The following is a 15,906-nucleotide window of genomic DNA, read 5'->3' as shown; positions in this document are numbered from 1 at the left end:
GGAAAATAAACACAGCAATGGTTCAACGGTAGAAAAACAAGTATTTGGCGGTTACACATCTTGACTCTCTCAAAGTCCCCAAAGAGGCGCAACACGAGCATCTTTACTCTTTTAAAAACTATAACCCAGACCAAAGTAATCGAGCTGAAGCGAAAAACTGTCCCAGGCTTATGAGCCGAACTAAGAGCACTCAACCGAGCAAAGATGGCGGATGACAAGGTGAGCGAGCTGTTGTGTCCTGAATTTAAATGTATTAATTTCACCCTTTAGGGCAGAAAGCGATATTTTTTTAAGAGAACAAAAGACGGGGCCTCTCAGCAGCAGCAGCGGTTGGCTGTAAAATGAAGTTACCGGGGCGACGATCGCTTCTTCTTGATGAACTCAATCGATCCTTGAGCCGGTTAAGTTATGTTGCTATCAGCTAATCAGCTAACTTCGATTAAACGAGCTTTTGTAACAGAAGCTCTTCTTGGAAACTTCTCTCAGTAAATTTATCTTTAGGCTTCATTGCACATTAACGCTGGCTACCTTCGGTTTCACATGCGTCAGGATTAGTACACCGTTTCTAATATTTATATTTGATGTCTTACTTTCTTTTTAGGATCCTCTGAAACAGTTAAAAGATTTGACGCAGCTCAAACATCAGCTGGAGGAAATCCAGAGGCGAGTAGAGAGCGAAGTTTCTGTGGGAATTCCTCAGGTAAGTTTTTAAAGGTGATCCTGATAGTTTGGAATCGGAGCTAATTAGCTTGATTTCTTTCAAAAACATGGGATAGAGGCAAATACTTAAAATTAGAACAACAACAACAAAACACACATACACAACAAAACAAAGAAAGTTGGTAGGTGGGTGGGGGTGTGCGGGATAAAACAGAAACAAATAAGGAAATTATTTTAACAAAATAAAAAAAAATTACTCTTTAACATACGTTACAATATGTGATGGAAATATTTGAACGTTTTCCCTAGCTCTTGCTTTTTAAAGATAATTTTATAAATCTAGAAATTTATTGCAGTTTCTGTGCCATTTTGGCAAATTGCTCATTACCTCTTTCTCTCCACTTTTTTTTTTAAAGAAACCAAACCGATTTGCTTAGGGCTCAAATGTTTAAATGTGTGAAAGATGTCTGAATGCAGCACAAAAACAGTGATGTTGCTCCGAGTTCCAGAGGGTTGAAATTGTGTTCAGCTCTTGTTGAAGTGGTTTCCTCTCATCTATCAACCATGGATTGTTTCAGAGATAATGTCAATGGTCCATGAATGCAATCCTCAAATAGACAGAAGTGTATATAAGCATTCACAGCATTTGCTCTTCATTCAAATTTTGTATTTTTATTTGCATTATTGAAAAAAGAATGCAATTATCTCCAGTGAGATGACAGACTTTATTTGTTTAATTGTGTCCTCTTAAATTTCTTTCTGATTCTTTTGTGTTGTTTGTTTGTTTGTTTTTTGACAGCATGATAAATCATGATAAATATTTTTCTGTACTTGTATTGTAATTGCATTACATTTTATTCCCTTATCAGTTTGTCCTTTTTATGTGCAGGGAGTGTGCTGAAAATTCTTGTTTTTTTTTTTCTTGCTCCTTTAGGGAGGCTCTGTGTTTGGATCTCCATTTTTGAAGGGCTTACTGGCTGGCTATGTGGTTGCCAAGCTACGCTCCTCTGCCATCCTGGGAGTGCTGCTGGGAACAATCACTGGAATGTACGCGGCACAGAACTATCAAGTGCCCAACACTGAAAGGACCGTGAAAGACTATATGAGCAGCTTGAAAAAAGGACCAAAATAATCTGGTCTGACGGCTGGTCACGCCAGAGACATAACAGGCCCAAGAGAAAGAAATATTGTTGCAGCTGCTGGCTTGTCGGTGGCTCCTGACGGATCAGCCTTCAAGAAATCAGTGTAGACTGGACTATGGATATAATGATATAACTGGAGTTTCACTGGGGACTCATTTTTATTTGCAATTTTGCTTTCGGTTCAGTCAAACACTGCTTAATTGACGCGTCTTTGTTTGGTGTTAATGCAAATTGGAGAACTTGATGCCTACAAGGTTTTAATGTTTGATCCATCAGATTTCATACCTTGTCTGCTGCCTGGTGCAGTTATCTAAGCACGTTAGATCTTGAACTGGCAAGTTAAAAATAGGCAGCAGTTCCATCAAATGTCACCCACACATTTATTGTTCCGTTCCAAATACATAGATGGAGTTATACAGAGAATAGTGCATCTGAGTATTTTATAATAGATATTTTAATGATTGAGATTTATAGCTATTTATTTTTAAAAAAAAGCCAAAAAGCAAGGGTTTTTTGCACTATAGCTTGTATTCAGATTTGTGAGACATTGAGTGTTTATTTTGCATCACTGAGGATGATTGTGATCCAGAATGTGGGGCCCAGTTCCCCAGCGAGGATTAGGAGACAGTGGGTGAAAAGGATTCTGTGGGGTGTCCTCTTTGGGCTGATGGTCCTTATCTATGGCTCTCATGCACCGCTCATTTCTCTCACTAAGGTAGATGGTCAAGTTCCTTTCAACTCCTCGTCGTGTGTTGTCATGATTGAGTTATCCAAACTCCTGATTTCTCTGGTGACTCTTGTTTTAACTGGGGGTACTTCCACCTTACATGTTCCTCCAACTTTAGTCCGTGTGGCCCCCTACGCAGTCCCTGCCATTCTCTACGCCCTCAACAACAACCTGGTAGTTCTCATGCAGGCTTACATGGACCCAAGCTCATACCAAGTCCTCTCTAACCTGAAAATTGCCTCCACTGCCCTGCTGTACTCCCTCTGCCTGGGAAAGAGGCTCCGGCCCTCTCAGTGGTTGGCTCTGGGGCTCCTCATGGGTGCAGGCGTGTGCCACAGCTACAGCAGCCTGGATCCAGGGGACACTGAGAGGGCTGAAGCAGAGGAAGGTCCCAGGCTTCATATCACAGCTTGGGGGCTTTTCCTTGTGCTGGTGTACTGCTGTGTTTCAGGGCTGGCAGCAGTTTACACAGAGATGGTGCTGAAGAGCCAGAAGTTGCCGCTCAGTTTGCAGAATCTCTACCTCTATGTGTTTGGTGTGGCCATCAACGGGCTCTCCTCCTTTTCCTTTGCAGCAGGTGAAAAGAACTTTCTGGAGGGATACTCAGGGGTGGTCTGGGTCATTATAGCAGGGCAGGCAGCTAACGGACTCTTGATGTCTGTGGTGCTCAAGCACGGCAGCGGGATCACCAGACTGTTTGTCATTTCCTGCTCCATGCTGGTCAATGCTCTGTTGTCTTGGGCAGTGTTAGGGCTGCAGCTCACACCTTTTTTCCTCCTGCCTGTTTCTATGATTGGACTGGCAGCTTACCTTTATTACAGATAGTAAATAACTGAACCACAAGGTCCATTGAACTGTCTACCTGAACTTCTGTTTCCTAGTTTTCAAGTGTCAGTTTTGATTTGTTTTCTGCCTTACATCTCTCTGCCTTCTTAAATCCAGAATCCAACACACGTATTTTGATGTGTAACCATATACCATATTATCTGTGAACAGTTGCGTCAGCTTAATTAGAGTTTTTACATCATATTTAAGAATTTACAGCAAAGCGTGGTCACAAAAATGTGTGTAAATTCATATAATAATGCAAGTCAGGATTATAAAATCGTCAGTTCAACATTTCTGAAGAGTGCTGCTATTGTTATTTTGTTTTGTATTCATTCTCTGCCAAGAACAATGTCGAAGATCATGTCAAAGTGTTATAAAGTGTATTAATGATAACCAATAAATTATCAATAACAGTTTCATTTCTTGTGATTTACATTAAGCACACTGATTCATGAACATCTTTTATATTCATATTTTCATCGTTTTGACAACAGTTAAGTTGCAGGATCACCTCGCACAGCCAGAGTGTCCTTTAACTCTCCCAATACTGTAAAAGACAAAGAAAACATGACATTTCTGCCACTCTTTTCTTAATAGGTTCAGTAAAGCTCTATCTTTAATATAACAGCCAGTGTGGTAGAGGTTAAGGAACATACACCGACCTTTACGGAGTTGTTTGTTGTCAGCCTGCAACTCCTGGTTCTGGGCAGACAGGTAGACGGCATCTTCCACAGCTTCCAGCAGCACACTGCGGTATCTGCCCTCTGACATTCTCCTCTGCTCCTCACTTACCTGCCGAAACACTCTGAACACCTGGGCAGCAGTAAACAGATAATACAGAAAAATGAGTGACGCAGGAAAGACAGCAAAGAATTATTCTTTTTTTATGTAAACATTTCATCAAGCAGCTGTATTTATACTGAACAGTCTGATAGTTATATCATAAATTATTTTTTGTTTTATTTTACTCTTGCATGTTTTAATTCATTTTTTGTCTCAGACATCTGTTAAAAATGCTTATTTTTCCAGTTCTTGTGTAGAATCTGTGCCTCTGATCTGAGGTGTTTATCTACACTTGTGTTATTATAATGCATTTATTGCAGTTTTATTTTTGAATTGAATTTGTGAAAAAAGACAGGCTCTAAAAGCCTTTAGTGTTGTAAAATGTGGACTACAATCATGTCTACCTAAGATGCCCTCCCTCAAGCACTGAATTGGCCAATAGCAGGCCTCCATATGTGATGTGTCAGTGCATTACATCAGTCCTCATAATTAATGCCAATCACTGATAGTATCCAACATTTTAAATTCACCCATGTATTGACAAATGCATGATTAAAGATAATTGAAGATAAATCTCAATATCAATATATGTAATATGAGATATTATCCATATAAATCTTATATAATAGAGGGCTATAGTAACTTAGTAAGTAATTTTTCATATTTTAACTTTTGTATTTATACTGAATCAATCATGTCATGAGTTTTTTATGTTTTATAGACGTAGATATTGGGATAAACTTTGTATCTTTCATGAATTTATCATCACATGATTAAAAAATAAGGAGGGTGTGTAGCTGCTGCTGGTGTAGGTACTGTGGGTGAAAGCCTCTGACACTGTGGGCCCCTGGGCCTGTGCCCTGTAGCCCCAACCAGTAATCCATCTATGATTATTACAAATGTGTCTCTCTTGGGACTAAAATTACACTCTGAGTCAAAGAACAGATAACTCAAGATGAAACCACATTTACATCCTGCAAATAGACTGAATACACCTACATCAAATGATAAAAAGACACCAGTAAACTTAAAAATAAACTAACTCATTAAAAATGTGATGACATTTGAATTAGTGTTCCATCACAGATACAACGAACCCCCACCTGCAGGCTCTCCTCTCTTAGACAGTGCAGCTCTGCTTGGTGTCTGTGATATTGATTCTGCAGGTCTTTCTCAGCCTGCTGGGCCTCAGCACGCAGGGCCTCTATCTGCAGCACCAGGACCCGCCTCTCTCTGGTCAGCACCAGCAGCTCTCTCTGGGGGCCTTCTGTCTAGCAGAGGAATGGATGAAACCATAAAAAATGCAAGGGAATAACAGAATTAAGTTGCAAATGCAGTGGTTTCCACTGCCCACCATAAATCCAGTCTTGCATTAATTCAAACTGACTCAGCATGCTCAGCTAAGATAGATCACAAACTGAATAATGTTAAACAACAGTGTATTTCATTATCTCACCAGTAGCTGTTCCTGTGCCAAGTCTCTCTCCATCTTCTCCACCTCCTCCTGAATTAATCTCCCGTGGTCCTCCTTAAGTTGCCTCCTCTGTTCCTGTGCTTTGTTGTATTCTAACTGAGACTGAAATTGGCAAAATAAATTTCTTAGTGTGGGTTGCCCGCTCTCACACACATAAATCTTGTTTATGTTTTTAATGGGGTATTCAAAAAGCCATGTAAGCACGTTATACAATCTGATGTACAGGCATGCAATATCATATTTAATAGATAGAGTGCATTACTTGTTGACAGAGGTCAGATTTATCTTTAGCAGCCCCGTTCTTCAGTGTCTCCTCTCTCAGAGCCTCTCTGAGCTGCTGGATTCTTGTTACTCTCTCCTGGACTCTCTCTAAATTCCCTTTACCCTCTGTGGATATGAGAAGCACACACAATATCATTGGTGTCCCTACAGTATTCATAAGCATATTTCATATCACAGCAGATTACCTCTGATATGTTCTTCCATTTCTTGTTTCAGTTGGGCTTGTAAGTATTTCATTGTGTCTGTACCCTCTCTGTGATCGCTGCTGTGAAAACTGCTGTTTGGGGTCCGACAGCTCTGCCAAATCAGTGCAAAACATGCTGCTCATCTCATTATGTTTGGATCACACAGAATCTGTTATAATTTTGTTAAACTTGTGTGGAAATGTCAACAATCCTTGTAGGAACCTGTGTTTTGTCCTTTATCTTTTTTGACTCTTCCCTCCTCTTCTCCCATGACTGATTTTTTACAGTCTGTTGGAGAGATCACGCTGCAGTTATGAACTCCTCAGAGGCTGGTGAGAAAGCACTATTTTGGATTATTTAATGAGTTACCTGGAGGTTTTGGGTCAACTCTGCTAGCATCAAGGTGTTGTGAACTTCATTTTCCCCCTGTGACATCATCATGCTTCTCAACACTGCGATGTCATCTCGGAGCTTTTGCTCAGTTGCCCTTGGACACCAGCGAACAACAGTGACCTTTGTGACCAAACCTTTCACTTTCTGGGCCAAAGCCAAAGCGGAGGGGGTCTCATCATCTGGTTGACCTGATGGATAAAGAGAGTCATTTTTATCCTCAGAGGATTAAGGGTCAGTTGGAGTGGCTGGATCCAGACGATCACTCACCTTGAGGGTTGACACAGTAGATGAGGACTGTCCTGCAGTTTCCTGTTAAGGCATCATTTAGGAGGAATGGAAGGATCTTTTCTGTTGTGGCCTCAGATTGGATTTGGTCCACAGCCTTCACGAGCGGGCTGACTCTGGAGAGTATTTGTGGCAGAAAATTATTGACATGAAGCCATGTATGATTTGTGCATTACAATATTAACTATATTTTTAGAGCATCTTTAAAACAGCTCTGACAGACAAAGCAAAAGCAGGATAATCAGAAAACAATATATCAACAGAAATCCAGCAGTAAGGCCAAACAAAGCAAACAAAATTAAACGGATAAATACAAATTTAAAGGATAAAAGTAATAAAAAATAATAATAAAGCAAATGATTTAAAAAAAACCCAACTCCCTGCAGTATAACCTTAAAAAAACAAAACAATTCTGTTGATGTAAAAAAGGATAAAAAGGGAGGTCACTTTATTGATTATCTTGAACATAAGTTAAATGGATCATTGAAAATAATTATTAAATGCTCCTCCAGCAGTGTGTAATTAGTTTTAAGTTTAGTTTTTATGTTATTTCTTTCTGATTTGTCTTATGGATGTTTGTATACTGATATAGTTATGTATTGTTTATGTATATTGAAAATCTCATAAAGTGTGTGACGATAAAAGCAATAAAAAATGGCCAGAGAAGCTCCAACTTAAGATCTGAGGCTGCAAAATGGCTCATATGGGGTTGACATTTTCTGCTACGTAGCTTGGAGTCAGACCTAGATGTGATCAGTAAAATCTTAAAATCAATTCAGGATCAGACATGGAGCCAGTGCAGAGAAGCCAGGATCCGGATAACATCAACTTTTAAATCCAGGAATAAGCTTCTGCTGCATTCTGAACTAGTTGGAGGTGGGAGTGACTTTTGGTTGATGCCAGAAAGGAGGGAGTCACAGAAGTCAAATATGGAGAAATTAACTGTAATATAGGTGCATTGTTGCGTTTGGTATTTTGAGAGGCCTCAGAGTCCTTCACACTTGGCATGCTTTATGTGAGGAGGCTCTGAGTGTTTGGAGGTAAAGATAAGATGAAGACCTTGCAGCTGTTCCCGACAAATAGCCCTGACACACACTGGTTTGCTTCCTCCCTGCTGGCACACACTTTACGTTTTTGGTTCTGTGTCTGTGCACACACACACTGTACAGAAATCTTTTCTGAGGTCACATTTCAGTTGTAATATTTTCAAGACAGGACCACTGCAGTTCATCTAGATTGTTCTTGTATTCATCAAAAGTTAACACTGACCAGAAGTTTTCCACATGAGTATTCAATTATTACCTTTTCCTACATACTAACTGTGTACAGTGTATACTACACAACTGATCTTCTAAGTATGCTGTTTTTTTTTTGTACACATTTTGACCTGTCATATATGAACTTTGGCTTTGTTCTATTCATGAGTCCCAGTAAGCTATGGCAGTGTGATAGTGCAAGCATGCACTGTGTCAGAAACTGAAACTGCTAGATTGAAATTCAATATTCACTAAACTGATCATGTTGGAGCATGTGTCTGGAACATGTTCAATCTAAAAATCCATGTGCACCATATTGCTGCGGTTTCTGGGTTGAACGACATGTTTCCCAAAAACGATGTGAAATGGTGTGCAAGAGGTTTTGAGGTATGTTTTCTTTTTATTTAAGTGTCAGAGGTGTTACCCAGTCACAAAAGACTTGTATTTAAGCCAAATTCTAGTAGACCTTTAGTTTTAGTACATACAGTTTTTGTTTTTATTTCACACTTGTTTTGGCAAATTTATGTTTCCTGAATTAAACCTCCCAGTGCTTAAATAACAAAGCAGGTTGTTCAACGCGTTGCCGTTTCTGTGAAAAGATTTTTCTACCCTTTGCTGAGGCTGAACGCCTGCCAGTGATTTTCCTATGACATGTAAAAAGGTCTGTTGTAGTTTTCCTTTCAAAGGCATGTTTAATGAGGGTTCGCTTTGGTACATTTGAAAGCATTTCCTCCTCCAGTATAACTTGCTAATTCACCAGAAAATCCCCAATGGACAGTGCAACCACAGTCAGAAAAGTGCTTTAGCTCAACATTAGAGTATTATTTTTAGTTCCTCTGGCCCGTGTAATAGATAGTTCACTGTAAATGAGTATAATGTGACTGACCCTCGGAGGTCAGTCCTGCTGGCTCCTCCTGCCAGGCTGAACAGCTGCAGTCTGCTGCAGCAGACCTCTGACTCCACCTCCTCTGGATGAAGTTTCCACTCAACAGTCACGGAGAACAAGGAACTACATCTGAGGGTAGCACACACCATGAACACAAAGAGACAATAACAGGTTTGTTCATTCCAGCTCCTCATTAAGCTCAGGACAGGGTAACTTGACATGACATTGTGTGCAACAACAATGGAAACACAGAGATAAATCTGCTCTGTGACTCATGCAACAGTGAAACACTTAGCTCTATTGTGATCGGCCGTTGTAATGAATTCATTGACTCAGTCAGTGGATTACATGGCCAGAGTTTATTTGGCCTCTTCTTTACCTGCTGGAAATGGAGCCTGCATTGGCCTTCAGTGTCTCCCTGCATGTTTCATACAGAATATAGGCTTCCTCTGCTGAACACACACACACCTCACATAGACCTCCTACAAGACTGAGAGAAAAAATTGGTTTACATTTCATACACTTAAAGGAGAAGTGTGTAGGTTTCAGTCGCATCTAGTGGTGAGGACTGATAATATCAGCCAGCTGTAACTTCCCATGTGCCAAGCATGAACCGCAGGTTAGAATTCCTTCAGTGTTCATTGTTTAGGAGCTGAATTATCTACAGAGGTCTCCTCCCCCTTCCAAAACAAGGGACCAGGTGATTTAAACTTGTACAAACCAGTCCCTCCAGGACTTTGCGATAAGGCGATCAAAACAAATTCAGCCAATTCCTATGAATTCTGTACAACCTTGCAAACCAGTGCAAATTAACCACAAATTTGACCCTTTAAAAGGGGTTCAGGTATTGATTCACTCAGCCCCCTCTCCCCCCACATTATTAAATGGCTTAGTGCCAGTTGAGCCATTTTGGTGTCAGTGTGAGATTAACAACTAGCATTTAGATGTTAACTGCTGCTGCAGGGCTTCTGCTCAAGTGGCAAAATATTGCAAGTAGTGAGGAGATCAGATTGTTTTATTGGCTTATTCTATCCTGGCAGAGAGAGCAGGAGGAGAGTGGCTCACTGAGACGGTCCTTCAGTGTTGTGTTGTAGAGCTGATCATATGATCACAGCATTTAGCTGTTGCTACCCGCAACCATCACAAATAGATGCTAATTGTGTGGGAAACACTGAGTCCTCGTATAAAACGCTCGGGCTCTGAGATAGCCATACAACTATTTTTTATGCAATTTTCACTTGCCCCTACAATGTCATTGAAAAAGATGCACATATACATTGTAACTTGCATCGCAATTTTTTTTAAAATAAAAGTTGCCGTAAAATCAGGCAGTTCTGGCCACAACAATCATCAAAACAGCCTGCAAAATCCCGGGGGGACTGTAAAAAAACAGTTTCAGGTCTGGCTCATTCTGAAGTAAAATTATCACAAGGATTCGTATTTTCATGTGATTATACACATATAAAACATACTTAATCCATTATATTCTACATCTGCCAATATATCCCCTAAATCCTACACACTTGACCTATAATATAATATGTATTTGTAGTTTATTATATCTACCTTAAAAAATCATCATCTGGACTCACCTTCCTAGGATGGGATGTGCCACAAGTTTTAGAGTCTGTCTGTTGGGGCTCAGGAGATCCACAGCACTGCCATCTGGATAAAACTGACATTGACAAACATCAGAAGCTACCCTGCACCATATTGTGTCTAATATGATTTATGGGGATGCTAATATATAGAAGGACAAACCTGAAGGAACGACACAGAGATGAACAACTCTTCTTTCACGCGTGACAACAAACGACTATACAGATCTGCCAAGACCTGCGACAGAGTTCGGAGAAGGAGTGATAGTGAGAAAATATAAAATCTTCTAATATTAAGTGTAGCTTTGTTTTTGGCCCTCACCTGTTTGATGATGCTGTGGTTGATCAAAGTGCTAATCTTCTCTGTGGAGGCTCCACATATCAGGAGCGCTCCATTATAACCACTGGATATGGACTCAGTGAGAGGCAGGAGGAGCTCAGGGCAGAAACTCTGCAGATTTATATTCAGAATTTAGTTTCCAGATCTTATTAACATTGGTATATATTGGAGGTCAGAAGCTTTTTTATACCTGTATATTGTCCACAGTCACAACTTGGTCAAAGGAGAAGGTCTTTGCTTCCTGATTGGAAAACACAAAACAACAGTGAGACCTTTAAAAGAGCAAAATGTTGAATATCAAGTGAAACAAATTCAAATGTTTTACCTCATCCTTCCTCGATTTGTAGTCCACATCACGTCCTTCTCCACTAATAGCCACACAGTCTTTACGCAAACACAGAGAAACATTCAAACACAAATCCCCAGCGACAGCAAGGCAGATTTACAGATTTTGCATTTTTGTCCTTGCTTTACCTGAGACTGTAGTGAGAACAACTCCCACTTTCACTGTTTCAGCTCCCTCACACAACTGGAGAGACAGGAAAATTGGTCAAAACAAGCCAGTCTCAATTTTCATTTTCATCTTTACTTACTAATGTGGTTTTAAAAAGACGGTACTTACAGGTACGTTCATGCTCACAGTGGCCATCCCATGCGTGTGTGTACCTTAGCCACGAGGTTACCTGGATTTTATTACATGACACTGAAATATTAATGGGCCAGAATCTACTTTCACTGGTGTGAGTGATCAGGGTGTGTTTACCAAGATGGACAGAAACGTCTCAACTGAGAGTAATTAGGAGCAGTTATACATGCAAAACAATTTCTTTTCAACAGCTTTATTATGTCAAGATTGGAATGTTATCACAACCACAATGCTCTAGAAGCATTGATATGATATGCATATTCTTACAAATGTAACTTGTCAGTGGTTTGCAGAAATGTACAAAGCCAATTTGCTTTTCTGGTAACTCTTTCAGACAGTAATGGATGGATTACTGAACCGGCCTACTGGGCACAGGCCCAGGTGCCCAAAGTGTCAGGGGACCCCTCTGGCCTTCACTTACAAAATTTAACTGAAATTAACACGCTCAGACCAGTAAAAAACTCAAAAAGACCACAAAGAGACACCCTAAGACTGCATGGAGATGCAAAGGGGCTGCAAAGAGACACAAAACAATCACAAAACTACACAAAAAAGGCACAAATCTCAAAGACACAAAATTACCAGAGAGAGAGAGATTCAAACGCATTACAAATTCTTGGTGTCTTTCTTTTGTGTATTGGAGAGGTGGCGGGGCCCCTTTACACATCTTTGTCCAGGGGCCAATAGTTTCATAATCCACCCATGTTTAGACTCAAATCAGCAACAGGATTTTTTTACAACCTGGCATTCTAAAAGTTTTTCTTCTTCTTTTCTTATCAATAGTATATTGTTGATATGTATATTTTAATAAATAATATATCAAGTAGTGAAAAAAACAGTTGGTTTAAATCCTTTATAAAGGAGGCATTATTGGGAAGTGGTACTCAAAAAAGGTGAGTTTAAGATAAGATAAGCTTTTACTGACTCCCTTAAGAGAAATTTGTATTGGGCATTAGAGAGAACACAGGTGACATAACAACATACAACCTCTCCATACACACAACTATCCGTATACATATACAATCAAACTCACAAGGATGCAGTCTGCTGCAAACATCAAGAAAAATAAATCAAGTGTGACAATAAACCCATAACGAGTATCAGACAGAGAGGAGAGTTGTGGCGTCGTGTCCCACCAGTTGTCGTCATGCGTGTTTCAAGAGACAAATTCATGATGTGGGTGGTTATCTGAGTGGTTTGCTGAGTGGTTTTCTGCTGGACCACTAATGTGGTACAGAGACACTCTTCGGGCACGTCCTCCAAAGACAAAGTGTTTGTGTTGTCCAGGAAGATGATGAACTCTTTTAAGGCACAGTCACACTCATTAGGGATCTTCTCAAGCTGCTCCAATGTGCTCAAAATGACACCTGTGTCTTCTATCAACATGATGAGCTGGTTACTGTCCACCTTTAGCTCCCGGAGATGAGACAGGTTATGCAGAGAGTGGAGACGTATGAAGCGGTTATGAGACAAATTTAGCTTTTTCAGGGTCTGTGGTGGGTTACGAAACACCTGTAAAGAATTATAACTTAGATCCAGTTCTTCCAGAGATGTAGAGAGTAGCGAGTGAATCTCTTTGATCCCTGAGTGGGAAAGGTTGAGCATCCTGAGTGGGTTCACCTGAGGGCAGTGTGAAAAGTGGACGATGGAGAAATTGTTGCTGCTGACATCAAGTTCAGCGAGGGCAGGGGTGAGACTCAGGAGTGTACAGAGAGACTGGAAGGAGGTGAGGTTGCTGTGTCTTAGATGAAGAGATTTCAGGTACTTGAATGACAGAAAGGGGCAATGTGAGATTTTTTGCAGGTGAGCGAAAGAGAGGGGATTTTTTGACAGATCCAGGTAAGCCAGGTTTTCAACTCTTTGAGCCCAGTTGCAGTCAATCTCAACCAAGCCAGAATTAACAAGCACAAGAGATTTCAGGGTGCCAAACAACCAGTGGTGGAGCATCTCAAAGGACGGCTGGAGGAAAGAGGGGTCCATGGTTACATCTTCCAGTACAAGGGCTTCAACTGTCGATGCTTCCAGAAACTTGGGATGCTCTATAGGCTGGACAGCTTCCAGAGTGGAAGAAATTATGTTAATTTTGTTTAAATTCATCAGGGACAGAAAGGGGATCACCCTAGTGATGAATGAGGAGGACATTCTCACGTTATTAAAAATGAGTTCATCTATCTGGATGAACTGGAAAATCATTGGATCCAAGTTTATGTCCATCTCAGATACATCCAGTGTTCCATCTCTCAGCTCCAGCTCCAAAGCATGGATACAGTTTATCAGATTTAGTGGGTCATGGATAACCATGACGTCGCACACACAACGAAGCAAATTCTCACTTAAAATGCAAAGAGAAGAATCCCCTCCTGAAGTGACAGTGAGTCCCAGTAGGAGAAACAGAATGAATCTCTGATTCAGTGTCATGGCAGGAGGACTGTCAGCAACACCTGAAAATGTCAAGATCCAGAGAGGAGAGAACATTTTAGGGCAGGATTTCAGTAGGTCTTGAAAAAGCCATTGTTAAATATCTAAAAGTAAGGTTTTAAATTGAACCAAACATGCTTTTTAATAAAAGAAGGGTACTTTGGTAACTTTTAAAAGATGCAAAATGTTGTCCAACTGGAAAACTTTGGCTACATAATATAAAAGTTCTAAGATCTCCAAAAAATCTATAACTGGTCATAAAAATGCATCAAGAGCACAAATTCAGCAAGATACATTACATCTTTAAGTCAAGCACTTACCCTCTGCTCAGTTAAGCTGCAGATGTTGACCATCAATGGTTGACTGTGTTTGTTGTCTTTATGTTCACCTGACTTCTGTTTTCTACTACAGGTACTCCCATTTCCCTTCCTCTTCCTCGCACCTCTTAATGAAGGAGGAAGATCCATTTTACAGGACATACAGTACTTCCCCAAAACACCAGGTTAAATGTACCTTTCTGATACACGTAAGTCAAGGGCACAATGGTTTTCTTATTTGCCGACCGGATGCTGGGCCTGATTTAGATGATCTATAGGGCATGGTCTAACGCGCATGGCGCAAATGCATTTAGGGCATGCCAAAGTCCATTTTGCTGGTTAAACGGCAGATAATTTGGGTGCCAGGTGCAGAACACTGTGCAGAGGGGTTGTATTTAGACTCTGAATTAGTCATGGGTGTGTTTTGGGTGGAACATGAATGAATCAATCTTTGGGTCAGCTCTCATTCCCTTAAAAAGCCAGGTGCGCCAGGAATTGGCAGATTGAGATCTAAATGACGGATTTGGCGAATTACAGATGTGAGAGGTGTTCTGCTGAAGAAACCGATCTGCTTGTGCGAAAGTTGAAGGCGCGCTAGCAGACAATTTACGGAAGCAGCAGATATCAACAAAAGCAGCAGAGGTAATGCAGGTATGAGAGGACGTGGCTGTGCAGGTTCAGTCATTTTTTGGAACCTCCAGAACGGCCTTACAATCCAGAACAGTGTACAGTGATGTGAGGAGGGGTAAACAAAGCTCGCCACTCAGCGTAAAAATCAAGCAGAAACAGAGTGAGCCAGCTGATCTCTCAGCGCTCGTGCTGCTGCTGGCATAGTTGGGTTAACTGGCAGTAGTTCAGCCTCATGCCTTCCTACATCCTGTAATGTGCCCTAATTTATGTCCAAGAGACATAAGTGACGTATATCAATGTTGTGCAACACACAACATGCCACAAAGAATGCTCCAATGAGTGCAGGCTCATCTTGCTTTCTGAATAATCTGCCATTTAAATAGCAGGAAACAGACTGCGCCTTTGACTTCAGACCAGCTTTTATTTGGTCAATGGCGCATTCGCTTTCTGTTGCCTCAAAATAGCAATCCACCAACAGTACGCCTGACCACACCTCACTTCAAGACCGACACGCCCAGGAGTGCGCAGATGGCCGCAGGTACATTTGTTATTCAAAGGTCGTGGGCGCCAGGTGTGAAAATGACAACTGTGCCGGTCTGACACTAGCAGTGACACTTGCGTTGCGCAGTGCGCCGAGCGTAAGATGCAGCCCGGAGTGTCTGATTATAAAACTGTCTGCTTCTTCAAAAAGTGAAACTTAAAAGGGACAGTTCATCCCCACATGAAAGACGTATTTTCTTATCTTTTTCTTCTTACATGTGGCGCTATTTATCAGTCTAGATTGTTTTGATGAGAGTTGCAGTGTTGGCGATATCAGCTTTATAGATGTCTGCCTTCTCTCTGATGGAACTAGATGGCACTCAGCTTGTGACAAAAAAAAAAAAAAAAACATTTGAAAAAACTCAGCAGCAATGACCATGACCCGGTTCCTCGAGATAATCCACAGATTTCCTGTGAGCAGTTTTCTCAAGTAACTGAGTCATGATTTCTGGAAAGAGACAGTGCTGTTGAGTTTTTTGGGGGTGTTTAAGCATTTTGAGCTGAATGCTATCTGGT

General features: G+C 40.8%; 2 protein-coding genes across 2 annotated transcripts; both read left to right on the top strand.

Moving 5' to 3' along the window:
• The first annotated feature begins 195 nt into the window (after positions 1–195).
• On the top strand, positions 196–1,799 carry LOC121947945 (SLC35A4 upstream open reading frame protein). The gene is made up of 3 exons (XM_042493148.1): positions 196–219; positions 602–700; positions 1,595–1,799. The coding sequence occupies exons 1-3, from the start codon at positions 205–207 to the stop codon at positions 1,790–1,792; spliced, it is 312 nt and encodes a 103-aa protein (XP_042349082.1). The 5' UTR covers positions 196–204; the 3' UTR covers positions 1,793–1,799.
• A 30-nt stretch (positions 1,800–1,829) lies between these two features.
• Positions 1,830–3,770, top strand: slc35a4 (solute carrier family 35 member A4). The gene has a single exon (XM_042493147.1). It carries the CDS (start codon positions 2,260–2,262, stop codon positions 3,352–3,354), a length of 1,095 nt encoding a protein of 364 aa, XP_042349081.1. The 5' UTR covers positions 1,830–2,259; the 3' UTR covers positions 3,355–3,770.
• Positions 3,771–15,906: the final 12,136 nt, after the last annotated feature.

Source organism: Plectropomus leopardus, chromosome 9, assembly GCF_008729295.1.
Source record: "Plectropomus leopardus isolate mb chromosome 9, YSFRI_Pleo_2.0, whole genome shotgun sequence".
Classification (NCBI taxonomy): domain Eukaryota; kingdom Metazoa; phylum Chordata; class Actinopteri; order Perciformes; family Serranidae; genus Plectropomus; species Plectropomus leopardus.
The sequence above is the reverse complement of the archived record's forward strand: the minus strand, read 5'-3'. Positions and strand labels throughout refer to the sequence as shown.